The 25,499-nt window shown below is 48.5% G+C and overlaps 8 protein-coding genes and 1 non-coding gene across 9 annotated transcripts; 6 read left to right on the top strand and 3 right to left on the bottom strand.

The window, feature by feature from the left end:
- The first annotated feature begins 2,944 nt into the window (after positions 1–2,944).
- BC939DRAFT_180490 (copper fist DNA binding domain-containing protein) lies at positions 2,945–4,215 on the top strand. Its single transcript, XM_051550444.1, has 4 exons — positions 2,945–3,260; positions 3,389–3,433; positions 3,606–3,724; positions 3,827–4,215. The coding sequence occupies exons 1-4, from the start codon at positions 3,229–3,231 to the stop codon at positions 4,090–4,092; spliced, it is 462 nt and encodes a 153-aa protein (XP_051411558.1). The 5' UTR covers positions 2,945–3,228; the 3' UTR covers positions 4,093–4,215.
- Positions 4,216–8,077: 3,862 nt separating this feature from the next.
- On the top strand, positions 8,078–8,428 carry BC939DRAFT_477747 (uncharacterized protein; the record flags this gene model as incomplete). The annotated part of the gene is made up of 1 exon (XM_051558704.1): positions 8,078–8,428. One exon carries the CDS (start codon positions 8,078–8,080, stop codon positions 8,426–8,428), a length of 351 nt encoding a protein of 116 aa, XP_051411557.1.
- Positions 8,429–9,537: 1,109 nt separating this feature from the next.
- BC939DRAFT_503791 (uncharacterized protein) lies at positions 9,538–11,160 on the top strand (the record flags this gene model as incomplete). The annotated part of the gene is made up of 4 exons (XM_051560438.1): positions 9,538–9,937; positions 10,213–10,571; positions 10,677–10,788; positions 10,886–11,160. 4 exons carry the CDS (start codon positions 9,538–9,540, stop codon positions 11,158–11,160), a joined length of 1,146 nt encoding a protein of 381 aa, XP_051411556.1.
- A 495-nt stretch (positions 11,161–11,655) lies between these two features.
- On the top strand, positions 11,656–13,756 carry BC939DRAFT_180404 (uncharacterized protein). The gene is made up of 4 exons (XM_051550443.1): positions 11,656–12,522; positions 12,653–13,011; positions 13,108–13,219; positions 13,328–13,756. The coding sequence occupies exons 1-4, from the start codon at positions 12,150–12,152 to the stop codon at positions 13,651–13,653; spliced, it is 1,170 nt and encodes a 389-aa protein (XP_051411555.1). The 5' UTR covers positions 11,656–12,149; the 3' UTR covers positions 13,654–13,756.
- Positions 13,757–14,277: 521 nt separating this feature from the next.
- BC939DRAFT_t111 lies at positions 14,278–14,349 on the bottom strand. Its single transcript has one exon. It is a non-coding gene; the product is annotated as a tRNA-Asp (tRNA).
- A 283-nt stretch (positions 14,350–14,632) lies between these two features.
- Positions 14,633–15,493, top strand: BC939DRAFT_453676 (uncharacterized protein; the record flags this gene model as incomplete). The annotated part of the gene is made up of 4 exons (XM_051555961.1): positions 14,633–14,922; positions 15,070–15,208; positions 15,339–15,368; positions 15,477–15,493. Coding segments are annotated over 3 exons (459 nt in total), but the record flags the coding sequence as incomplete, so codon positions are not given.
- Positions 15,494–16,144: 651 nt separating this feature from the next.
- On the bottom strand, positions 16,145–21,805 carry BC939DRAFT_453674 (armadillo-type protein). The gene is made up of 10 exons (XM_051555960.1): positions 21,387–21,805; positions 19,750–21,256; positions 19,524–19,653; positions 19,106–19,420; positions 18,934–18,996; positions 18,625–18,818; positions 17,931–18,525; positions 17,739–17,835; positions 17,487–17,642; positions 16,145–17,387 (listed from the first exon to the last, which is right to left on the bottom strand). Exons 1-10 carry the CDS (start codon positions 21,457–21,459, stop codon positions 16,198–16,200), a joined length of 4,320 nt encoding a protein of 1,439 aa, XP_051411553.1. The 5' UTR covers positions 21,460–21,805; the 3' UTR covers positions 16,145–16,197.
- BC939DRAFT_180362 (uncharacterized protein) lies at positions 21,335–21,821 on the top strand. Its single transcript, XM_051550442.1, has one exon. The coding sequence runs from the start codon at positions 21,460–21,462 to the stop codon at positions 21,712–21,714; it is 255 nt and encodes an 84-aa protein (XP_051411552.1). The 5' UTR covers positions 21,335–21,459; the 3' UTR covers positions 21,715–21,821.
- BC939DRAFT_453667 (aminopeptidase) lies at positions 21,806–25,442 on the bottom strand. The gene is made up of 8 exons (XM_051555959.1): positions 25,137–25,442; positions 24,818–25,058; positions 24,466–24,721; positions 24,326–24,417; positions 23,910–24,227; positions 23,348–23,812; positions 22,332–23,269; positions 21,806–22,235 (listed from the first exon to the last, which is right to left on the bottom strand). Exons 1-8 carry the CDS (start codon positions 25,358–25,360, stop codon positions 21,929–21,931), a joined length of 2,841 nt encoding a protein of 946 aa, XP_051411551.1. The 5' UTR covers positions 25,361–25,442; the 3' UTR covers positions 21,806–21,928.
- Positions 25,443–25,499: the final 57 nt, after the last annotated feature.

Raw genomic sequence — 25,499 nt, 5'->3', positions numbered from 1 at the left:
AGTACATCTCCTTACTTGGACATGTTCGAAGACTTCGATATCCTTTGTCTATATTGCAATCGCACGTTCGTAGATACCAGTTTTGAATCATGCACACCATCTGCGATCCATTGTGCCATTTTGCGAATAAAAGTACGAAAACACAGATGATCATTTGTTGCTGCAGTCATGGCATTAATGTTTCGTCCGCATCTATAAGATCATAGAATCGATGTCAGGCTGCGGTATCGTTACCCTCACTATTATCAAGCTAACGGCAGATCAGCATAAATGAGTGCTTTAGGAGAGAAGCTCACATGCCATCTCTCTCAAAAGGTCTAGCTTTTTGTTTTCCAGTTTAAGGAGAGCGTATCCCATTGTCAGGAGCTAGCTGTGAATTAACTGAACGGTAGACTGGGGTCGTATCAATTTGCTGGACATGGACAACACGAATTGTGCAGGTCTTCAGATGCAACGTGCAGTAGGCGGTAATTGAAACCTGGGAAGAGCTACCAGCACAGCAATGTAGCTTTCAATCGCATATAAAAATACCACATGCAATATAGGGCAATTGGAACCACATGCGATGGAGCAGAGTAGATAGGACTGAACACCCAGCAGTGCAGGCGATCCTGTATGACATCATTCTGCACACCAAACAAACTCTCAACATTGGCCGACTGAACTGACGGGATGGGCGCCGCAGGGCGGATATCTTGATCCTTATTTTTACCAAGAGAAACAAAAAAGAAATGCCTCACTTTTCTGTGGCTCTATTCTTCGACTCATGTGCGCTGATCTCCTGTCCTTTTGCCTAGTGCATCTGTTCGCGTCGCTAATTTTTTTTTTGTGTTCACATTTCGTTCGGACAACAACTCTGATTGCACTTTGACAAAAAAAAAAACACGGACGCACAAGGCTACTTGCAGTGCATCCATGCCGCTCGCGGCTGACTCGGAGCTTTGGGACCGATTTATTATCTCCCTCGATTGGGAGGCGCGAATTTTTCTACTGGCTGGCGGGATCGACAACAAATGTTGTAGAACACAAAAAAAAATTCAGGGCACATTTTCTTCTGTCATCAATAACATAATCGCGTTAGGATGCCGTCTCTCCTCATGCTAGATCGTGTCGGCCTGTCTCGGAATCTCTTGGCCATTGCTCAAGCAAAAAGTATGTCAAAAAAAAAAAAAAAAAAAAAAAAAAAAAGCGAAAATGAGAGGACAGAAACAGTATAAATAGCGCTGTCAAATTGTCCGTTGGCAACATATAAATGAAGGAGGAGAGAGAAGGGCGAACCCAAGAATACGGGAAGGCGCACAAGAATATGTAACACGCGTGGACAAATATTTATATTATTTGCGTGCGCGTGTATAATTGTTGATATTTTGCCTGTTGTAAACGTGCCAGAGTAGAGTTACCGCCACTTCTCCCTCATATAGTCTTTAAGAGTAAACTATTGTCATCGACGTATATAGCTGTCGAAAAAAGTTTACTCCGCTCCTTCGTAACATTGGCACCTCAAACTATACTTACATCAGACCTATTCGTCCACGGCTGCTCCCTTCTCGCTTTAGTGTGCGTGTGTGTCTTGTTATTACAATTCAGTTTAGGTCCATTCCATTCAAAGCTCAGAGCACTTCTGCTCTCTACCACCATGCCCATCCGTAGAGCAGAAACCTAGACTGCGATGTTGTTGCCTGTATCTCTGATTTCTTATTACATATGGGCGTGCATGCGAATTGTAAGCGTGAGCAAGGAGCATTCTTCTCTGCAGATTGAAATGGGGGTGACGAACAAACTGGCTGGCAAGTTGACTGGCTGTGGGAAGGAATGCTTGGATCCTTCGTCTGTTTTCCTCAGGATAAGGCACCAATGCATTTTTTCAATCCATGCTCCCATGCTTGTGATTGCGCCTGCACTTACTTGAACCTGCGAGGGAGCAACGAAAAAGAGGGGTGTGATTGAATTGCCAGCCTTCAGCGCATCGTAGTATGTTCCTGAAAACTAGTTGTATCTATCTCTTCTCGGGAGCTGCTCGCTCCCATTTTTCACACACACATCCTTCAAATTCCCGATAACGACAGAGGGTAGAAAGAGCATTGAAGATTGAATGAGCGACTGCCGGTGTATGGGCTATATGCGTGGGACGGTACTGCTATGCAACGTTGCTCTCTGTTCTCACCGATGTCAGCTGCTGCTTCTGCGATCGTAGAAAACGATCAAGGCTCAGTCTGCAGTTTTTTTTTTATTGTATACTGCCTTGATTAATTGAATATGAAGTAAATGGATCTCTCCGTGGATTGTCGTCGTTTTTGTTGTTGTTATTTTTTGTTATTCGTCGGTCAGTTCTTCTTCTTTCTCTTTCCTCCTCTCTTCGCCGTCTTCTCTCCCTCTTTTTCTTTATATCCTCTCGATTTCTTCCAACACAGCTTTATTTTTTTTCCCTACAAGCCCTCTTGAATCAAGCTGATTCTCCCATCCATCCTTCACCATCAGCCTAAGGATCTCACACCCCCAGACAGACCCTTTCCGTGTCCCCACTTCGTTGGTGCCTGTTTCAGGGCCAACCCCCCGTTTGCCTCTCTGCAGCTCGGGTTCTTTTGTTCGACATCATCTCTCACAGTTTTGCCACCCGAGCCCTCTGCTCCGGTCTTCTCGGCGCTGTTCCCTTCATTCATACCACTTGCAATCTCGCACACTTTTTTTTTTTCCACTCTAGCAATCTCACCAAAGCACCTCCCTCAGCTATTTCTTTTACCCCTTCCAGCAAGTTATTACATATGCTTCTGTTTACCTTATAGCCCTTTTGCTGCTCCTCTCCCTCCTCCTCCCCCTCCCCTCCACCACCACCTTCACAATCATTTCTCCTCTGCTCTTCAGAGAATCTAAAAAACCTCCTCCTCCTCAATATTCTGCTTCAAATTCCTTAATTTCCTTATCCCCTAGTTCATTTACCTTCCCACTCTTGCTCACCATTCCGGCGCCGATTGAATGTTCAGGAATCAGGCGCTTTGAGAATCTCAACAACAAAGGTGCAGACTTTAGATCGCAAGAAGAAGCGACAGTACTTTCCACAACCGATTCTCATACAACACACAGCAAAAAAGAAGAGTTCTCCTTTGAACACTACGCATCCAGACCCCAAGAGGACGATTACTCGTGATATATAATACCGATTATTATCATTAAAGCGCCTCCGCTTTTAAACAAGATCGCAATCACGTCTTTCATTGTCCCCGTATCATTATGGTGTTCGTAAACGGACAAAAGTTTGCATGGTAAGCAGCAGCAAGTTGCTTCTCGGCTGGACCACTGCACCCGTTAACCCTTCGCTCGTTTGGGCTGAACAGTGCTCACTCTTATCGGTGAAAATTGACCTCGATTGTACTATTGTTTGTTTGAATAGTGCCACATGTATCAAAGGCCATCGTTCGACGACCTGCAACCATGGGTGAGTTGATATCCGTATTCCTGCACGCATCCCGCCCTTTGGCTTTGCTTTTGCTTTTGATTTGATGCAGTTCTGTCTCCTAATCTCGCCTCTTCGTCTCTCCTGGCTGGCCACTTTTGCATTCACTGTACATGTACTTGTTAATATTGATACCAATGCCAACCCAATCCAGCGAACGACCCTTGCATGAGATCAAGAAGAAAGGTCGCCCCTCGACCCAATGTGCTCACTGCAAAGAGTTGCGCAAGGCCAAGCATGTCAATGCTCGGTGTATCTGTGGCCGTGAGGAAGGTATGGATCGCCTCATTCATAGCACTGAAATATTCCAAAACAATCTCCTATTTGGTCGTACATACTCATCTGGGCGCCATTGTTGCGACATGTATACCATAGGATCCGCTGCTGTAGCCAACGGTCTGAAACGTGCCAAATCACTCAGCCATGACGGTCGCTTATCCGTCCCAGCTGCAATTAGCGGCGAGGACCTCCTCCGGTCCGTCTCGACCCAGTGCAACAGCCCCCAGAACTGCTCGGACGCACTCTCGTCCAATGGAGGTAGACTTTCAACCATGCATTCGCCCACTCTCGCGCGTGTGCCATATGCTGCTCTGCTCTTTTGGAGGACCGCATGCGATGGCCGTGAAGCGAGAGTGGGTTGAGCAAAAAAATCATGTATGATGACGATGTGATTGATGTCAATGGATTCTTCAGTTACTTAAGCCGGCGTTCTTCTTCCAGGTGTCGTCAAATGCGGTTGCCCCGAGGGCACAGTCTGCAGTTGCGCTGGTCGCGTCGTAGTCAAGCCCGGAAAGAGCTCATCGCAGGCGAATGGTGCCCCCGTCCAGAACGGCTTCCCCTCCAATTGCCAGCGAAGCACCGCGTCCTTGGACCTCGGCAAGCCAGCCATGCTTCTCTTCCCTCGTGACTCGGCGTCGCCCCTACCATTCCCGCCCCATGCCCATGCCCATCATGCCCATGCCCATGCCCATCCCCATTCCCATGGTGGCCAAACCGTCCCCAGCCCCGATGGTCTCGCTACCCAGGGAATGAACGGTACCGGAATCTATGGCACTGGCGCCTCTCCCCTCCCTGTCCAGACGCTTTCTCCGTCTGGAAGCACCGGCTGTGACCATTCTCCGTCGTCTTCGTCCATGGGGTATCCCGGTCAAATGCAGCCTAATCTTTGCTTTGACTATGCCAGCTCCTCCGACTATGACAGCGATCACTACAATCCTACGACCTCCTACTCGTACTTTCCTGACACCCTAACCAGTTACCCCGTCAGCAACGCCTCGGACGACATGGAGGACTTGGACCTGCTGGACGCGGCCGATTCCAAAAAGATTATGGATGGCATCATGAACGGAACTACGTCTTTGAACCCCATGGAAAGTGCCTCTGCGGATGAAATACGAATGCTCTATTCTGCCCTCTCGACCTTTTCTGCGGCTTCGCCCTCTGCTGTGCCCACGCCTCCTGTTCGATCCTATTCTTCGCCTGGCTCTTTCTCTAATAGCCCCGTCCCATTAGGCCAGGCGACCCTTTCGTCTGTCTCCTCGGCTAAGAAGGGGTGCTGTGGTTCCGGAAAGCCTGCCAACACTGCATCGCCCGCGTCATCAATCCTTTCTCATTCGCCACCTGCCGGCAGAAGCGATGTCGGTGAAGACGAGACAATTGCCAGAGAAGGCTGTGGATGTGCCATATCTCCGAACATGTGTTGCTGCGGTGAGCGCTGCGCCTGCCCTGGATGCCTCGCGTACCCCAACAACCAGAACATCCTCAATATTGGAGGATCTGAGCGGTCGGCTTCTGTTTCTGACTCAGACGCAAACAAGAACGCGGTCTTTGCGAATGACATGTCGCATGTGGACAACATGAACTCAAATGGGAATTTGAGCGCGCAAGCACTGAACTTATCTGCTGCTTTGAGCCTGATCCAGAGCAATGGCCAAGTGGATAGAAACGCTTTTGGCTTTGACGCGCGACAGATCTTGAAGCAAGAGTTCAGTGGCATGGGACTCTCTGGCTTGGATACGGCTCAGATGCAACATCCAATACATCTGGGCGACAACGGTGTCCTGATTTGCGGCTGCGGCTGCGGTCGTCCAACCGTGGATTGTACCGAGTGCTTCCGCGATATGTGCCAGTTCGTGGGCGAGTACCAGGTCAAGCTGATGAAGGATGAATTGGAATTGGAAAATGCGCTCCACCGTAACATCGAAGGAAATCGGCCGGAACTAAGCGTCAATATGAACATGGCCATGTCCATGAATGCGGGCATGGACATGAACATGGACATGAGCAGCTTCGATGCCTCTAGCTTTAGCCAAACCCGGACCATGCCCCAAACCATGAGCCTCCTCTCGATGCAGAACCAGCGGTCTGACGGTAGCCCTGCTCATTCTCCGTCATACGAACAGCAGCAACAGCAGCAGCAGCAGCAGCATCATCACCATCACCATCACCAGCAGCAACAGCAACAGCAACAGCAGTTTATTCAACACACTCCAGATTCACCCGTGGAGGACCCCTTGTTGAAGCAGCAGCAGCAGCAGATACAGCTTGCACAACAGATGCAACAAAGACAGAGCCTTAGACGCCGTTTCCGGGAAGGAATGGAGGAAGATCAAAAGCTGCAGCTTCAGCTGATGGAACAGGAACAGATGCAACTCCAGCAACTGCAGCAGTCTATGCCAGGCTTGAATCCTCTCCAGCTGGACTTTCTGGACAATGAGGATTGGAGTTTCGTGGACGAGATTAGGGCCGACGGTCCAGACCTAAACATGAACGGAGTTCAGCGGTCATGACCCTTGGGGTCAAAATAGCCGATTCTCCGCATACAGTACCCTCAGCTGAACACCCTGGCTGCTATTACCTGTCAATGCTTTCTTTTTTTCATTCCAATTTTCTTTCGTTCTTCATTCTCCATTTTTCATTCTTTTACTCCTTCCCTTTTTCTTTCATATTCTGTTCGGTATATGTTTCGTTGCTTTCACTATCGTTCACCCTCCCTCTCATAGTGCGCATACCAAGCACACTTCCACCCTCACCAACACTGTAACTTCATGCTCCACTTACTTATCTTTCCTCCTACTCTGTAGTAACTACCAGGTTTTGCTGTGTACAATATATCACTGCCCAAGTAGCCCTCCATGCCTCCACGTGCACATGCCTCCTCTTGATTCCCCTTTTTCTTTGCTCGCTCTTGCCTCTCCACTCCCCTACTCTCCTTTTTTCTCGCAGTACGTTCATCTCCTCCTGTCCGCTAACCTCTCTTATTTTTTTTCTAGCTGGCTCACGTCAACTTTGCGACATCAGATCCTCTGGTAGCCGGCCTTGCGGATGCATTATTAGATACATGTACAATTGCATTGAAATAAAGCTTCCTCACTCACTCACTTTCTGGCTCGAACTAAACACATGGAAGAGAAGGCTGCTGGCACGTGGACTCGAATTTCCTAAAAAGGTCAACCTTAAATTGACTTTTTCTTGGCTCCTATTAAATTCGTTCGCGCGTCTTTTATATTTTTTACTATTATTATCATTATTATTATTTTGATGGGTGTATGTGAAGGAAATGCGTGTGTCCGGGCCCCAGGTTGTACTTTACCGAGGATTCATGCCACGTACTTCCATGAGGAATACCAGTTTATTCCTCAGCGAAGTACTATGAGGTGAGAAGCGGCGTCTATGCAAAATTCAGTTTACTGTTACAAAGTCTTCCCCAACCCTCGCCCTCAAAACTGATTGGGAAAAAAGGTTATTTGGACTATATTAATAGACGTGCTTCGTACAAAAAAGGATTTGTGTGGTCTATTGAGGTTCCCTGACCTGATTGGGCGGGAGCACAGTTTACACACGCAAATTGGCTGTCGCTATGGCGCTATGGTGTGAAGTACACGTACAGTCGATTATTGGCACCGATTTACTAATACACTAAAGGGTATAAGTCGCACTGGCTCCCCAATGACATGAGTCAGGTAACCCTTGGACGCCATCCTCCTCCCCGTCGCGCTCTGTTTTCTGTCCACGCGGTTGCTGCTGCTCATTTACTTGCAACCCAAAGGAAACTACAGATTAAGCGGAGGGTGAGGCTTCAGCCCGAGCTAGAAAGTTTGGCAAAACTTCTAATGAGATGTACCTCGCTCCGATCCTATGCGAATTGATTTATTGGTGAAGACAAAAGCAGATACGTCTATACGTGATGCATATGGCAGAGCAAACGAGCGACAAATGCTCTTGGTGCCCTACCACATGCAATCAAACGTTTCAACTTCACTAACGTATGAAACGCCCTAATGAATACTTTACGCTATTAAAACGGCAAGCATCTAGTTGTACTGCCCATTGTCCTTCATCAGCCACAGGAGGAAATCTTGGCTGTTGCCCTCCGAACCACCACCACTCGGAACTCTTCAATGCAATGTATGCTGTGTAATGTAGCTGATATTGCTCCATCTAACTTCTGCCCCGCGCCCATCGCCTCGAAAAAACGAAGCAACACACGATCCAGAAGGGATATAAAAGTCCTTTATTCGTCTTCCCCCACAGTTTCTCTTTTTCTCTTCCATCGCATCTCACTTCTCAACTCTTCATCTCCCACCACACGCCCATTTACAACTTACACACTATTCTATAACAGCCATGAAGTCCTTCACCTACGTCGTTGCCGCCCTGGTTTTGGCCCTCGCTCTCTCGTCTGTCGCTTTGGCCGCGCCTCCAATCACCACTATCATTACCACTACTGAGTCCGGAAAGCCCAAGCCTACCCATAGCGAGTCCGTCTCCTCCTCCTCTGCAGCGTCGACCAGCATCACCAGCTCGGTCACCTTCCCTGTAATTACCACCACGACCTCTGTCGCTGGTGGCACCACTTCCTCCTCCGCCGTGGCCTCACCAACGATCACCAACAAGCCCTCGAGCGCGAATTCCTTGGCTGCCAACTCGTTCGTCGCTATCGTTGGCTTGTCTCTTGCCATGGCCATCGGCTTCTAAAGCGATAATACACATGTGCCTGAAAACTAGGGAAGGAGGGCGGAAGGTCCGTAACGCTAGAAGAACAGAAGCTTCAGAAAATCGTATAAAGGTCTCTCCTTACAACCACATAGCCCCTAATAAATAATCGTTAAGACTCAAAGGCCGTGTACAGTGCAGTGCAAATGTGTACTTCGAAATAAAGAACTAATGGAACCGGCGTGATAAAGATAAGGGGCTCCATTGACTTAAGCGGAATGTCCACTCTTTGATGGTCGTCAGCACCGGCTCGGCATGAGATAGGTAATGAAGCAAAAAGTCGCGTTCTGTCTCAATTGCTGACTTGGGCACAGACAGCAACAATCAATCCTAACGGTTATGACTACGCATGTGTGTACGTCTTCGTTCTATTCCAAAACAGGGAGGTCATCTTCAGGGGTTCGTACGTGTTCAGGTCCCCATATTAAAAATAGATGGGTGCTGGACCCTCTTTCCTTTCCTCAAAAGAAGGATAGATCTAATCCAATGCAAAGTTGACATGGGTGCGAGCACCTTCACCACGCTAAGAAGGCCGTATTTGTATCGAGGTTGCTACAATTGGACTATGAACTATGCAATTATTGCGGACTCAGGCTAATAAATGTGCACAGGTCTTATTCTGCAGAGACCTGTGCTGGTTGATTTATTTGGTTGGATCTTGTCAATTATGAATATTCTGTTAAGCAAACTCCCTGTAGTTGACAAGGTCTAACCAAATAAATCAACCAGCACAGGTCTCTGTTATTCTGTCATAGACCATGAAAAATCCTACCAAGGCTTTTTTAGCGCCCGGTATTCGAGTACGGTGTCAAAAGCTGAATTGGACCAACAATGCCAGAAATAAACAATCCCGACCTTGTCTGGAAGTCCTGAGAACCGGGGGTCTCTTTCGTCAGTGTGCCGTTATTATGCTATCGTTTTTTTCTGCAACTATTTCAACTGCCCTGTTCCTTTCTTCTCCTTCCTCACCTTCCTTCGTTCATGAATATCTCTTTCGCACCATTGACAGATACCAATACCTCCCTTTATTCAAACTCGCGTACACCCAACATATCCTCCCCGGCATATCTTTTTTAATAATACTTTACATAATGGTCAAGGTCAGCACTACTCTTTTCACCATCTCCTTCTCCTTGTCCCTGTCCCTGGTCTCCGCACACGGCCTCGGTCACAGCCACGGCATCGACATCCTTGAGAAGCGTGCAGCGGCCGCTCCCTCGGCCTGCAATGCCAATCCTCCAGCTGTCGCTTCTGGACAATACCCAGTCATCGATTGTGTCCCTTCCCCACAGGATCCTCAGGTCCAGACGTGGCTCAAGTTGGTCGATTTCACAAAGACACCAGTGTACCCACCCTCCACAGACGGCGTCTGCCCCACAGATCTCACGACACTCCCCAAGGATCAATGCTGGTGGACGTGCCAGAAATGTGAGGCCCCGAATGATATCACGTCCTGCCCCACCCCGGGCACCTGGGGATTGACTTATGATGGTAAGGGAAATTCCAAAGGAAAAATTTCATGGTGCACCTGAAACCAATGCAGAACGTCCTTCCTGGGTTTTTTGTTCCGCGTTTCAGGTGTTTTTAGACAAGCCTGTGGTCGTAACAGAGGAAGAAAAAAAAAAGGGGATCCAAAAATATCTCTCTTTTCATGGTGGACATTGCGGGTTTTTGGGCCTAGAGGAAATATAGACGCAGATTTGTGCGTTGCTCATCCTCACTCCATGACTAAACCAACGCGCTCTGGACCTATGCTTCCATTTTAGATGGTCCATCGCCAGACTCGCCTCGTCTGTACGACAACCTCCTTCAGCACAACCAAAAGGCGACACTCTTCATTGTCGGATCCCGCGCTGTAAGCTATCCTGCAACATTGAAGCGTGCGTATCAGGAAGGACATCACATTGCTATCCACACATGGTCCCATCCTGCCATGACCAGCTTGACCAATGAGCAGATCGTCGCGGAGCTCAAATGGACTGAGAAGGCCATCGTTGATACGATTGGTGTTACACCCCTCTACTGGCGCCCTCCTTTTGGTGATGTTGATAACCGCGTTCGTAACATTGCGACGCAGTTGGGCTATAAGACGTCGATCTGGACTCAGGGCTTTGATACCGACGATGTAAGTCTCCAAACCAGCGATGTGTTTTTTGAATGTTGAGTAGTGCGTTTGACATAATGAATGACATTTCTGACTCGGACGCGCATCTTATTTTTGACATTGTAGTGGAACATCCCCGCCAACAAGTCCACACCTCAAGCAGTGGTCGACACCTTCAAGTCATGGCTGACCAAAATCCCAGGCATGAAGACCGGTTTTATTGTCCTCGAGCACGACTGTAAGCCTTTGTCTCTACCTCATTTTATTATTGAACATGATACAATTCTATATGCAACTGAACACAGGGACTAACCTTGCCCTACTGATTCATGTAGTGTTTCCTCAGGAGGTCAATGTCTCTGTGAATGGCATCTTGCCTATTGCGTACGCAACCAAGAACTTGATCATGCAACCAATCGTTCAATGTTTGAATGATGGCAAGCCATATAAGGAGGGTGCAGGCACCTTCAAGTTACTGTCCAACAACAACACCTCTGGTGGCAACGGAGCCAATCCCAGCGGTGCAGACCAAGCAGTGGTTGTTACAAGAACCCAGGCGATGTTTGTCGCAGGCGTGACATTCTTCATGGCGGCCATGGCTGGAATGTAAGAGCAATGTGCGCGGGAGGCGTGCATGGTTGTTGGAGGAAGGATGGATGATGATCCCCAACAGCCGTGTAGTAGAGGTTTCGCGGATTGAATCCCGAAAACTATAAGGTGGGCTCATGGGAACACCTCCGCCTGTCTAGATATATCCCACTGGATAGACTACAGTATGTATATCGCCGTACTTAGATTATACACACATGTCGTCAATGACACATTAATAGTATTCTGCATTATGTTCGTGCCATGCAACAGAGTCAGTCTGGTGAAGGTAAAAGCATGCGATGGCATAGCCCCAGGGGTGCACACGCCAATATAGGCCCAGCGCACCCGGATTAGGAAGGAGAGAAGAAGGGGATTGCCTGAACTAGTTCCTGTCCCCGGGTGTGTGTTTGGGCTCAAACCAATAATTGGGAGGAGCCCGGGTAATCAGGCCCGCCCGAAGGGGGAAAAATTGTTCTGTAGACCTCAAACTCTGTTCCTAATATGTCCAGGGTCGAAAGTGCTGGGGGAGGGGGGGATGCGGCTACGTTTCCCCCTGGTATGATTCAGATGCCAACGCGATATAAAGGCTCAACCAGGCTTGCCTTTGATAGGGAGATATGGCGATGCAGGCGGCGTTGAGGGCGGGGCGGACCGAGCTGAGTACTCTGTAAGGACTAGAGGAGGAGGAGGCGTAAGAGTGGACGGCAAATCAGCCTGTTGTGCTCTGTTGCTGCAGCCGTTGCCTTGGAGGGTATTTTAAGAGAAAGAAACAAACAAACAAATGTCCATCCACTCACGTCCTTCCTTTTATTCATATCCCATCGTCGACAGCCCTGCTCCCCCCCTTCTGCAGTGCCACCTCTCACCTCTCCTTGGCTTTCATCCCTCACCTCTCCTTGGCTTTCATCCCTCACCTCTCTCCCTTTTTTCTTTTCCATTCCTCGCTTCCCATTATCCTGTTCATCCAACCGCCCTCATCTTGTATTATTCTTATTATTCTCAAACATAATGGTCAAAATCATCCAGACCCTGTTGGCACTCTCGGCCTCACTCTCTGTGGCCTTTGGACATGCTGGTCACCACATGCTCGAGAAGCGTGCCGCTGCATCGACCTGCCCGACCACATACGCCGCCGTCGCGGCAGGCGCTTGGCCAGTCCTCGACTGCGTTCCCTTCATCCAGGACCCTCAGGTTCAGGCATGGCTCAAGTTGGTCGACTTCACAAAGACTCCCGTATACCCTCCCTCCAAGGCCGGTGCCTGCCCTACCGATCTTACGACTTTGTCCAAGGATCAGTGTTGGTGGACATGTCAAAAGTGTGTTGACCCCAACGACATTGTCGTCTGTCCAAAGACCGGAACCTGGGGTCTGACCTATGATGGTACGGTAGAGACCCTTGCGCCATAATCTGCGACTCTTGATGTTTGTGCTATCATACGAGTGAATCCGCAAAGAGATTCTTTAATATTTACCCGGCGAGATAATTTTGTATCATTCCAATCGTCCCATAGATGGTCCATCCCCTGACTCGCCTCGTCTGTACGACTATCTCCTTCAACACAACCAAAAGGCGACACTCTTCATTGTCGGATCCCGCGCTGTGAGCTATCAGGCGACGTTGAAGCGTGCTTACCAGGAAGGACATCAGATTGCCATCCACACATGGTCCCACCCAGACATGACCAGCTTGTCCAACGAACAGATCGTCGCCGAGCTCAAATGGACCGAGAAGGCCATTTTCAGTGTCATTGGCGTGACCCCCATTTACTGGCGCCCTCCATATGGTGATGTCGACAATCGCGTGCGCAACATTGCAACGCAGCTCGGCTACAAGACCTCAATCTGGACCCAGGACTTTGACACCAACGACGTAAGGCCCTCGATTCCTCTCCGCCTCTTTTTTTTTTCTTATCCGTCGGAGGATGGACTGCATCGACTAACGCGCTATCTCCTGTTTTTTGTATAGTGGAATATCCCTGGAGGCACTGCCACGCCTCAGTCAGTGGTTGCTACCTTCCAGTCCTGGCTCGCCAAGATCCCAACAATGAGCACCGGTTTCATCGTCCTGGAGCACGACTGTAAGCCCTTTATCATATGTACATTGACTCCTTCAATCTATCGATCTTACAAGACACGCGTTCACTTACATTCATCTCTCTCTCTCTCTCTCTCTCTCTCTCTTACAGTGTTCCCTCAAGAGGTTAACGTCTCCGTTAGTGGCATCCTGCCTATTGCCTACGCTACCAAGGGTCTCGACATCATGCCCATCGCCAAGTGTCTCGGCGATGCTAAGCCATACAAGGAAGGCGCCGGTACCTTTGTCCTCGGTGGTCCTGCAAGTGTCTCGGGCACTGCTACGGGCACAGCAACTGGTACCAGCGCCGGTGGTGCTGCTCCCACAGTCGTTGGAGGCAAGAGCAGCAGTGCAATTGCAGTCGCTCCTGCCTTGGTTAATATTGTCTTGGCTGCTGGATCTGTCGTGTCCGTGGGATTCGCAGCTGGAATGTTTTAGAGGGTCATGAATTGGAGTCGCTTCAGCAGTGCTGGCGTCCCGGTTTATATCTATATTTTGCCTATAATTGCGCTGTAAAGTGCTTAATATAACGAATAAATGGTGGCTACGATGAGAATTAAAGAAAGTAATGGCTCAATAAGACTGACAACCCAGGTTGCCAAGTAAAAAAGGAATAATCTATTTGACAACCCGGGTTGTTACTCTTATTTGGCAACCCCTGCACAAATCCCATGTAAAACAAGACTCGTATCTTTTGCGAATTTCAAGTCGAAACAACGCGGTGAGAGGTTGAGAATCATTCCTTCCTCCACCTGGCACCCCATGCAACCTTTTGCGACCTTGGGAGAAGCCTTCTTCATGACGGAAAACAGGATTTTATCGATGACGGACTCAGCGATGACGAAATGGGAAATCAGTTGCATTGAGGAGTCCTTTAAGAGACAGATGACGATTTAGCTTAAAGAGCCGGGGCCAGGTACCATAAGGACTACTGGCATAATCGACATTTAAAAAATGTTGGCCTTACATGGAGTTAGTATAGGGGTTGTCAAATAGATTGTCCCAGTAAAAAAAAAAAAAAAAAAAAAAAAAGGTTCAAGCTGAAGTAAAGCAAAAGAGGAGCTCCTTGGCGGGGAATTGAACCCCGGTCTTCCGCGTGACAGGCGGAGATACTCACCACTATACTACCAAGGATGGCGTTCTACGCCCCGCCATGTTATTGAATATTATATACATTCAAAAAACAAATATAACCGCAACTCCAACGTGTTTTGTGGCCGGTTTTTGGGCTCTTTGGCAGCCAGAAACTCGTTCAAATGATATCTGTAGGGTTGAAGCTGCTTTTTGGAAGATTACCTGCAAAATATAATTTGATCCGCATCACTTTATATTTTTTATTGTTTTTTTTGTGTGTGTTTATAGATTGCGCCAGTAAACAGGCACATAGGGAGCATTTTGTATAGGTCATTTTGTAGACTATGTGTCTCGCGCTCATGTGCTGGCGGGGGAACCTGTGTGGTACAGTAGTATCACGCGAAGCTTCCAGAGAACAGTGCTGTGGATCCTAGTTTCGGATCCAGCTTGGTGCGGTTGTTTTTCGGCACGGGGGGCCGTGTATAAATTACCTTTCGGATCGCGAGCAGCAGGGGATTGGCTCCCTCCTGAGAGAATGTTCTATTCTGCTCAGGTTCGCACGCCACCGTGGGCTACGAGGAGATTTTTCAGAACTGTCACTCGGATTTGCCAGAGCCGTTCTCCAGCACTAAGGTTACGGGGGGGACTATTGAGAGAGGAGACTAAATAATTTACTTCAGAAATCACTCGAAGGCCGCAGTAACACCGTAAGGAAGCCGTACATATATGCCGGATCGAAACATAAGTTGAATATTTGCCGAATCAAGTCACACAGGAGAGAGCCAGTCCAAAGGATCAAGATATCAAGTTAGCAGGAACAGGACGACCGAGGCAGGCTTGCGGGAAAATACGCGGGATTTATATGGCGCCTCCTACCATTGTTCGGGACAAACAGGAACATCCTGACCAGCGAGAAATAGTAACCCCCATAAAATAACCATAAAAAAAAAAAAAAAAAAAAAAAAAAAAAGCGTCTCGCGCTCATGTGGATTTATGTTAGAAAAAAAAGACGGCATGGTGCATCGGTTTTTACTACTCATATGTCATAGATTTTGGATCGCGGATGCACTGCGACGTAGTCCTATTGGACAGGTTGCTGTTATTTTCTCTGTAGCATCAGCTGTTTCCCCTCAGATTACAGTTAACATATTTTATCCATGCGTCTCGTGCTCATGGAGATTTATGTTAAAAAAAAAAAAAAAAATACAGTTAACATATTTTATGCCTTTGAGGGGGTTTCGTAATTAAAAAAAAAAAGGTGATTAGTTAGTCAACTGGACTACCTTCAAAGGAGAAGGCGTTTGACAACCATTGAGGGGATGGGAAGGCACCCTTTTTGTAACAAGGAGTTTTCAGCTTTTAACACGCTGGTGAGGTGTGGCAATTGTTGCACAGACCCTTGGGTCAGGTCTGGAGAATATGACCTATCTTTTGACGGCTGTGGATCGGCTCTATATTGGCGGAAAGGACGACTGTGGTGGATCATTGCTAGTTAAGTCTGACAGATCTGCAGAGTCAATCGACTCGAGAGATAAATTATTAAAAAAAAAAAAAAAAAGAGTAGTTGGTCAAGATCGCGTTTATTTCCTATGTATGCTGTTTTCTAGAACAATGTCTAAAGCATGTATAAGCAGAAACCGGTTGCAGAGACCTCATTGAAAGCACTTTTATTACTCAACATAATTGTTGCCCAATAGATAGTATTATTCCTAGAATACGTATAATTCTTGCGCAAGTGTATCAAAAAGGGGAGTATAAAATAAGGAAACAGAGTAAGCAAGCCATTGAAAAGAATTTTGGCCCGCCTGATGTTATTTGTCACTGTGGGAGTAACGCAATAATATAGTAAACAAATCCAATGATCTTTATTTTTTGACTATTGACAGGTCGGAATTTTTTTGTTTTTTTTTATCTAATGAGGTTCTGGGCATAAACATGCGCGTCATTCATAAAGTCATAAAGCCCTTCCCGATACATGCTCGCATCCCCAAGGCGGAGCAAGTTCATCCACAGCGCCTCTTTGACCGAGTCTGGGAACTGGACTTGCGCCAATAGCGAAGACGCGGACGCAGACACCTGGAGTGCCTGCGGAGACGGCAACGTCGGTTGCAAAAGTCCTCCAGCCATCGTTGACGTTGTCGTAGTAACCAGAACCTGCGAGGGCTCCAATCCCGCCACAAATCGCTTCAGATCGCCGTGCCAGACATTCAGGAACTTTTCGTCCCTGTCCCCACCCGAGCCGTCACCCTTAACCATACTATGGATAAGTCCAGCCATATCCTCCAGCAACAGGTCTTGTTGATGGCTCAGTGCAAGTTGGAGCAGCAATTTCAGAAACTCGAATCGATATGTGCTCTGAAACTCTTGTCGGTCAAACAAATGGCAAAGGCTGTGTTCTTGAAGTGCGACAATGATTTCGATCGATTGACGGACAATGTCCGGCTCTGGACGGTGGAGACCTCGTGCCAAGTATTCCATGCAGCTCTGAAGCATCTGTGCTCGATGGCTATCGGCTCCATCTTGGACACCATCACCACCATTCTGATTCCTTGTAGATGAGTCGGCAGCGAAAAAATATCGGCAGTGGTGCGTGAGCATGGTCTGAATGGTTGAGAAGAAGAGCGACATTAGATCGTACACTCCGTTATCCAAAACGCCGCTTTCGCTAGATCTGGGCTGTTGTAATCCGTGCTGAGAGTCTAAAGACGCTGCCTGAGTTCCAGCTGCGCCAGTCTCTCGCTGATCCTGAGTCCCCAAGAGTTTTGGTCCCAGTTGTGAGAACAAAAACTGGGCGAAGTCGGTCAAGGACATTGAGATCTCCTTGCTAGGAAGTTCCAGGATGGTATTCAGTATCGAAACTGACATTTGAACTCGCTGAAGGACTTTCCGTTGCTGCAGGATGAAGGACTGCTGATGGAGTGCTTGTTGATGCTGCTGATGACCAGTTTGTTGCGAAGAGAAGGCGGTCTCGAAAAGCGGCGGACTTGACAGGCGATCCATGAGTACGCGAGCAATCTCCATACAATGACTCGTCCCAACCTGCCGATACAGAGTTTTCACCAGCGACTTAAAGAACAAAAGGATGTCTATCGAAATGTCTATAGATATTGTAGCGGATAATGTCCTGTTTAGAAGCCTTGATCATTTAACAAATTCACGACTAATTATAGGCAAGATCAAAAGGCCGAGACACTTACCATGATCTTCAAGATAGACCTCAAAGTACTCCTGGACGAGAGGCAGTGCTGTTCTCACTCCCTCATATACCATTGCCCTGGCCGAGACTGCAGCACCCTCAACGGAGCTGACAAGTGTCCGTAAAATAGTAAGGCATCTATGGACACGAAATTTGGCTATGGGACCGAGTATTGGGAGAATGGCCATTAATTCCTACTCCGCAAATAAAGGACACAAGTAGTGGGATATATCAGTGCCTTAATAGCACTTACCCTCGCTGTTGGCCAGAATTGTCCCTGGCGCCGATCTGGAGTCCTGGAGTATGCTTTGTAGCGGATAAATAATAGGTGCGACGAATTGTCCAAAGGCCTAAGTAACGAAAGAAGATCCATTATTAGCAACGGCTCTCTTTCCATTCAAATTTCTAATGACTCCCTTGAAAAATAAGCGGGGCATTCACCCACCTGTAGCGCAGCAGTCTGCAGTTCATGGCCCGTCTTTGGGTCCAATGTTATACCATTGCTCAATGCCAAATATGCCAGCAGGAATAGCTCGTCATCCGGCGTTATCCCTTTCCGCTCATCTTCTTCCATGCTACTATCTAGCTTGGATGATACAAAGTCTTCGCCCATAAAATTCGTGTGCGTCATCACAGCCTGACTTAAAACTGAAGCCATCTCGCGTGTCGATTCAAGGTCCCAAAATAAACAATCGCCGGTGGCCAGAAGATTCAATGGTATCCTGACTTGAAGCGTAAGCAAACGCAAGGTCTTGACAGACGACAAGAGCAGCCTTCGGTCCATGGCAGAGCAGGATGTTGAAGCCGGGCCCAAGAAAGTACTGGGTATCGTAGATAGCTGTGAAGGAGCGCCAAGAGCTGAGGTTGGTAGAAGTCGTCGGAATAAATACGTTGACAGTTGAGCGAGCTCCTGGTATATTTCTCTTGCAACTAGTGCCTTTGGATGGACATTGTTGCCCGATTCAGGACTGGTTTCAACTTTCCAGAGATGATTCACCCATGAGATAAGAGACGACAAGCAATGAAACAACGCCAGCGTTCTAGTAGTATATCATCATGATACTGATTAGAAAATGGGATTGAAGGCTACCATTCTCAGCGCGGTGTGCAAGACCTATCATGTATGATGTTATTCTTACATTGTTCCTGTCAGCTCCACCCCACCCTTCCCTGGACCTGTCGCATCACTTGTGATGGCGATATAATGGTCGACAGAGAACTTTGTCATCCTTGTAAGATGAATCATGAGGTTGCAAGTATACGTGCGACGATCCTCAAAGTTCTGATCAAAGTTGTTAGCGACTTTCGATAATATCCCGAGTGTCACCGGCAGCTAGAGATATTTCAAAACAATAAGGAATTGAGTGTCAGAAAAAAGAAAAAAAGGCTGGACTTTCTGCGTTTGCCGTGAGGATTGGAGAAGCAGCAGTAAATCTCGATAGTATTACAGTCTTGCATTCGTCTATCTCCCGGTTTGAATAGAGCTCCAGCTGCTGATTGAGGAGCGGATTCTAAGTTGCAAACATGATAGTATGGATCAAAAAGAATCAAAGCATTAGTAGCGGGAAGCGTTATAGGTTTGAAATGCCGTGCGGACAAAAACTCATTCAGATAACGTACCAGCATCTCAATAACTTCTTCTGTAAAGACCTCAGCAACGAGACCAACAAAGCTCTCAACCAGATCTGTCAGGTCCTCCAGATCTTCTTCATCCTCAACCTCAAAGGTTGAAAACGCGTCCTCGGATCGCGTTGCTCCCTTCATTTTATAAAATTTTTCTACCAAAGCAGACATAAAATACAGCAATGGTCCTTGCATACGGCGCAATGGATCCCCAGCAGGGATGGGTCGAGGACTTTCGGACGCGGAATGAATGATGGCATCCAGTAGTGTCTTCCAAACGTCCATGCATATCTTAAGATAATCCACAGACACCTATCCAGAGCACGATGTTAAAATGAGTCTTTGACGAGAGGACCTTTTGGAGGTAAACGATTACCATGCGCTTTACACCCATCCCAGCTGTTTTCGGTCTTACCTTCTCTAATGTGAACTTCGCGAACGACATGATGAAATCGGGCTTCGAAAGTCCCAGCGCTCTTTCTGCCCTTTCAAGGTTCACCAGGGTACAGAACAACGACACGAAGTGCATAAACATTTGCAGATAGCTATTGAGCGGTAGAGAAATAGCGTTATGTTAGTACGGTCTATTCAATTGAAAATGAAGCATCTCAAACATGCATTAGATTTAAATAGTTTTTTACCTCTCATCAATGTCGTCAATGCCATCCTTGACTTCATTAAAGTATCGTATAAGGTCGGCCATGATTCGTACCGCACCAGTCATTGCCTCCTGGTTATTAGCCAAAAACCCTGGACGTGCTACCAGACCGTTGAGACAGCTGAGCGACAAAATGCCCAGATCGACGGTTTTGTTTTGGTGTAGCGTCGAAAACTTGAGTACGATAGCAATGGAGGACGAGAATGACACCCGACGAGGGTCGATACCAGGACACGCCAGCAACGCTGTTAGGGCCTGGAGCGCTAACGTACAGGTCTTGCGGGAATGCGAGTCCATTCGATTGCCGCTGATAAAAGTGCTATCGATAGATCCACGCCGGCCTTCCATCATAACGGCAGCATTGATCGAGCTCCGCCGCATCGCCATTTGTCCCAGGTCGCTAATCGAGCCCATCCTCTGCCGCGCCTGGAGTAGCGATATCCCCGGTCCAGCAGGCGAGTGCATCAGGTTGATATGGGAACCAGAGTCGGTGGACTGAATAATCGATGAATTGGTGGCGCTTCCAAGGAATTGACTGAGAGTCTTGCGTAATGTGGTAGTCGGCGACTTTCCATATGAGGCTGCTGACCCTTGTTCGCCCTGGCCACCTTGTCTTTGCCCACTTTCTTGAAAGAATGATGCCTGTCCTAACATGGACCCTGGAGGATTCAACGATCCTGGGACAGCCCTTGACCCTGATAGCGAGTTTTGAAAGGAGCCATTCACCTGCGCCAATGGAGATGTGAGGTGTGCCGGTGTTGCTAAACTTGGCCGTCGACCGAAACCCGAAGCGCTCCAGATAGAGTGTTCAACAGGCGACGGTGCTGGTGCCTCTGTCAGCAAGGGTGTGACCAACATCTTGTTGTAGCATTGGTCTAGGTGCTGAACGATGAGATTCAGAAGATCCGGTATCTGCGCCTTGAAGTTCTCCCACAGGTACCACCTTTGCTTTGAGAGTGTGAGGTGCGCCCGATGGGATTTTCCAGCTCCAGGCGCCGGATACATGCCAACAAATTCCTGAACTGTCGCTTCCAGCAGAGTCCATCCCAGAAGCGCATGATCCCTGTTCTTGCTTTGCAAAAGGCTGTGAATCTCTGGGAAAAGGTCCTGATACCGATCAGGCCAGTCCATCAGCGCAATATCCGTGAGGAGCTGGACTACCTTGTTGAGCACAAAGTTTGAAAAACGAAAGGTTGATCCTGAAGTTCCTGACGAGGCAGTGCTGATTGTGCCGCCAGCCTCAGTACTGAGTGCGGATCCCGTCCCGGAGCCTTGGCCTGAACCAGACCCTGTTCCGAAATGCTGCTGCAAAAAGACGACTAGAAATGATCGATTGGCACGCTGAAGCTCCGGGTCTAGGCTAGCCCACTCCAGTTGAATCCTTTTTTGATACTGAGATGCCGCAAACCATCCAAGATAATCAGACCGTGCGTTCGTCAGCATGTACCTGCAGTCATCCAGAGTCAATCGCTGAGCGTCCAATTGGGCCTCTATATCGCGTTGAGATGATAATATGAGGTACCAATACCATTTAGAAGGTCAGAATCAGGGTTGTGACAAAACTGACGTCCATTAACGGTGCCATGAGATGCATGGAATCAGCACATGGAATTCAATTACCGATGCTCCGCTTGCGCTCCGTGGAGGTGTTAGGCCCAAAGAACTCGGCCAATAATTGCTCGAGCACGTCCATATGGAAAGACCACGAAATAGCAGGTTGGAGGGAGGATGGGGTCAAAACGAGTGGAGGGCTCGTACTTGTATGCAAGAGAAAGTGCGGATGGTGGCACAACGACGAAGGCCCCCACTTGACTTTTGTTTTTTGGGCCACAGCTCAGAAGTTGACCCCACGTGGAGACAAACGGCAGTGGAACAAGCGTGGAGGAACGGGCAAAGAAAGGAGGACAGTAATAGACCGCAAGTAGTTCAAATTCTTTGGAAAGGATAGCGAATGAAAGAATGAAGATAAAGCGGATACAGCAGATGGTGATGGTGCTGGCGGGCAGACCCTTTCGTATTCTTCATCCCAGAATAACGGCCCCACCATCGAACCCTGTTTGTATAAAATAAGTGTTTATTGCATGTGGAGTAAAAGATAAAAATACCAAACGAGTGAAGGTTGTACTTGTCAATGGTACCCCTGAAATCCTGCCTGGTTGCACCTATGCCAAATAGCCTTTAGACACAAGCCACTGTCGCACATCCTCTGCGTCCCGAGCAACCCACTTGGCGTTAGACCGGACCACCTCCAAGCTCTGAGCAATCGGGCGCGAGATATCATCCACCTTCTTGTCCTCGAAGAACGCTTCGCAGTCCTTGGCCATGTCTTCACTTGTGAATCTGCCCACTCCACTCTTGACAATGTTACCTAGGAGTGCCATTGACCCCACATATCTCTTGTTTAGCATCTCCCAGTTGGCCTTGATATAGTCCCACAGGACGTGGCGAGCTTTAGGGTTGCGGGACAGTCTATCAGGAAGGCAACCAAATCTCGTGTTAGCAGGGAGCGACATTGCCCAGCATCGATACAGGACAACCTGAATAGAGCAAAGAACAGCACTTTACCCTCCAAAGAAGTAGCCGATGTCCTGCGCCTTGACCTCGTCCGAGACCGAGAGTTCAAGTAGCTGCTGAATCATTGTGGGATGACGAACAACTGTCATAGCACCGATAGCAGCCAGCTTTTGATCGGTCGCAGTGGCATCGCGCCAACACTTCAGCACCTTCTCAAAGTCGGACTCGTCGCCATGAAGGACTACAATCTCAAAGGCGGCACTCTGCAGATTCTGGTTCAGCGCCTTGGAATCACCTGCAACGTATGACACAAATCGTTCCTGCGCCTCCTTCACCACAGCCTCGTCGCCAGCGCATCCTGCGTTAGTCAACAAAAGCTTGCGGAGCAGAGTCGAGCGATAATCATCCGAGGCCTTGCTCTCCCATCCGAGGTTGGCGGCGGCCTTGGAGAACAGCTTGCGCTGAAACTTTTCAAGAGCCTTTTGGAAATCTTCGGGCTGCTGATAGAACACCGAGGATAGGACGTTAACGCGTTCTGCGATCGCGACCCACACCACGTAGTGGTCCTCTTCCTCGAACGCCGCTAAGAGTTCCAGGAGCGAGCTGGTCTTGACGTGACCGCTCTTGCTCAGAGCGCCCAAATCTGCCAACAAGCCGACACGATCGCCAGGGGTGAACAAGGGATCCTTCGTCTTGATCGATTGGCTGATGCGCTCAAGAGCCGAAGCAGGATAAGCCGTGCGGAAGAAGCCAGTATAGTCGGAGTTGACCTTATAGTGACCGCCCTTCTCAAGCTTGACAGTCAGTGAGTCTCCAGACAACAGCTGAGCCTTGTCGCTGTTGTCAGCTGGTGGAGGCTCGATGCCCAGGGGAATGGTCCAGCGAGCAGTATCCTCTGAAGCACTGAGATCTCCTGAAGAGAGATAGCGGGACTGCTTGAACGACAGGGTGCTGGCGTCGGCATTTTCCTCAACATCAACCACAGGATACTAAATAGGTCATAAAGATAATAATTGAAATGAGCTACTTTTACAAACACCAATGATGTCGGTATGCACAACACTTACACCGACTTGCTTGATCCATGTGTTCATGAACTGGCCAACATCGACTCCAGAAGCCTCGCTCAATGCAGCCCAGAGATCCTCGGTGCTGGTGTTCTTGTAAGCGTGCTTCTTTATGTAAATACGAATACCCTTCAAGAACACCTCCAAGCCCAGCCAAGAACTCAACATGCGAATACAGGATGCGCCCTTGTAGTAGCTGATTGCGTCAAAGATCTGGTGAATTTCGTGAGGGTGCTTGCAAGGGACCTCGATAGGGTGACTACTCCGGAGCCCATCAAGCGCCAAACCCATCTGGAATCCATCCGCAATAAAATAAGACCAGTTGTCCCATTCTGGGAAGAACTTTGAAACGGCCAAATTGCCAACCCAGGTGGCAAATCCTTCGTTCAACCAGAGATAGTCCCACCAGTCCATGGTGACCAAGTTACCGAACCATTGATGGGCGATCTCGTGGCAGATCGTGTACTGTGGTTAAACATCGATCAGCGAGACAAATGTTAGAATGTAATAGGACATGCCAGATGATGGCGGAAGGTCGCAGGATATCATGCAGTGAACTTACAGCGATATGACGCTTGTAGCTGAGATCGCTTGTTTTTTCGTTGAACAGCAGGCGGATGGATCGATAAGTGACCAATCCCCAGTTCTCCATGGCACCGGATTCAAAATCGGGGATAGTGATGAGATCCATCTTGGGAAGTGGGTATGCAACACCGAACAACTCGGTAAAGTACTCTAACGCGAGAGGGGTCACGGAGAGGGCAAACTTGGCCTCCTCGGTCTTTCCTGGTAAAACATAGACACGGCAGGTGATGGGCGTTGGCAAGTTCTTGGTGACGGTCTCGATGTACTCGAACTTGCCGACGATGAAGGCGACCAGCTAGCGTAGTAGCAACAAAATAATGGTCTGTCGATAAGCAGCTCCTTTCTTTAGCGTTCGCTTGTTATTTTTCGATGCATGATTTGTCCTGGACTTACGTATGTGCTCATAATAGGCGTTGTTGCAAACTTGACCTCCTTGAGAGGCTTTCCAAAGACAGAGTCACCCTTTTGCGCTGACGGGACGTCGCCTTTCTGAGTCGAGGGAACATCACCCTTCTGAGTCGAGGGAACATCACCCTTTTGAGTCGAGGGAACATCACCCTTCTGAGTCGAGGGAACATCACCCTTTTGAGTCGAGGGAACATCGCCTTTCTGAGTGGAAGGGACGTCACCCTTTTGAGTTGATGGTACTGCATCTGGCCCCTTGGTGGAATCGCCCTTCACCTTTCCACTGTGGCCGACCTCTTTCTCAGAAATAACATTCATGTTGGAAAGCGCTACCAGGTCAGAGGGAACGCGCAAAGTGATATCAAAGGTAGCCTTGATGGCGGGCTATGGTAACGATGTGTTGCAATCGGATGGTGAGTTGTGAGAATATCTTCCAAGGCCCTGACAATATCTCCGTGTTGGATGAAGGACGCTGCGTACCTCATCCCAGCATGGGAATGCCTTGCGAGCGTCTGTGGCCTCAAACTGCGTAGTAGCGATGTAATGGGTCTTTCCATCCTCGTCCTTGAAGGAGCTGCGGTAGAAACCGTTCATATTGTCGTTCAGAACACCCTTGAAGGCGATATGCAGCACGGCTGTTGATCCCGGCTGAAGCTCGTCCACAAACGTGAACGTAGCCGTTTCATTGGCTTTTTCGAGAGTAATATCGGTAGCATTTTGGCTAGAGGGTTGTGCATCTGGTTAATCAGACTTTGTTCCAACCCATGATGACGAGGAAAGAGACAAATGGGATACACACCTGGACTCGGTCTTGAGAGCCAGGTTGGTCAGCTTGGCGGAGAGGATCTCAAGTTGGTTGCTATTGAGGGTGATGGCGGTTGTTGGCTTGTTGATATCGAGGTTGATAAGGACCTGACCATGGAACGTGAAGTTGCTGAGGTCTGGGGTCAGCGTGAGGTCGTAGTGGGTTGGCCTGACGTTGGTCGGGAGGACGACACGACCTGTTCCTGCGTGTGGATCCATGCTTTCTCGAGGAACTTTGAGACGGGGAGAGAGGAGGAGAGAAAGAAAGAGGGATGGGGTGCGGAAGAAAGGAAGAGAGAACGTCGTGGGGGGCTCAATGAATAGGGGCGTCCTTTTTCTCAGTCAGTGGCTTTATGAA

Source organism: Gamsiella multidivaricata (assembly GCF_025024155.1).
Source record: "Gamsiella multidivaricata strain RSA 2152 chromosome Unknown BC939scaffold_38, whole genome shotgun sequence".
In the NCBI taxonomy this organism is placed as follows: domain Eukaryota; kingdom Fungi; phylum Mortierellomycota; class Mortierellomycetes; order Mortierellales; family Mortierellaceae; genus Gamsiella; species Gamsiella multidivaricata.
This window is presented reverse-complemented; position numbering and strand designations above follow the sequence as displayed.

Excerpts from the sequence above, each read along its gene's own strand:
- BC939DRAFT_180490 (XM_051550444.1), top strand. The coding sequence starts at position 3,229 with ATGGTGTTCGTAAACGGACAAAAGTTTGCATG. Across the intron at positions 3,261-3,388 it reads AACGGACAAAAGTTTGCATG|TGCCACATGTATCAAAGGCC; the intron begins GTAAGCAGCAGC and ends TTGTTTGAATAG. Across the intron at positions 3,725-3,826 it reads TATCTGTGGCCGTGAGGAAG|GATCCGCTGCTGTAGCCAAC; the intron begins GTATGGATCGCC and ends TGTATACCATAG.
- BC939DRAFT_180404 (XM_051550443.1), top strand. The coding sequence starts at position 12,150 with ATGGTCAAAATCATCCAGACCCTGTTGGCACTCTCGGCCTCACTCTCT. Across the intron at positions 12,523-12,652 it reads CTGGGGTCTGACCTATGATG|ATGGTCCATCCCCTGACTCG; the intron begins GTACGGTAGAGA and ends ATCGTCCCATAG. Across the intron at positions 13,012-13,107 it reads AGGACTTTGACACCAACGAC|TGGAATATCCCTGGAGGCAC; the intron begins GTAAGGCCCTCG and ends TTTTTTGTATAG.
- BC939DRAFT_453674 (XM_051555960.1), bottom strand. The coding sequence starts at position 21,459 with ATGGACGTGCTCGAGCAATTATTGGCCGAGTTCTTTGGGCCTAACACC. Across the intron at positions 21,257-21,386 it reads GGAGCGCAAGCGGAGCATCG|AGGCCCAATTGGACGCTCAG; the intron begins GTAATTGAATTC and ends AACGCGATATAG. Across the intron at positions 19,421-19,523 it reads CGAAGTTCACATTAGAGAAG|GTGTCTGTGGATTATCTTAA; the intron begins GTAAGACCGAAA and ends TGCTCTGGATAG.
- BC939DRAFT_180362 (XM_051550442.1), top strand. The coding sequence starts at position 21,460 with ATGGAAAGACCACGAAATAGCAGGTTGGAGGGAGGATGGGGTCAAAAC.
- BC939DRAFT_453667 (XM_051555959.1), bottom strand. The coding sequence starts at position 25,360 with ATGGATCCACACGCAGGAACAGGTCGTGTCGTCCTCCCGACCAACGTC. Across the intron at positions 25,059-25,136 it reads GCTCTCAAGACCGAGTCCAG|CCAAAATGCTACCGATATTA; the intron begins GTGTGTATCCCA and ends ACAACCCTCTAG. Across the intron at positions 23,813-23,909 it reads GCTACAAGCGTCATATCGCT|TACACGATCTGCCACGAGAT; the intron begins GTAAGTTCACTG and ends GTTTAACCACAG.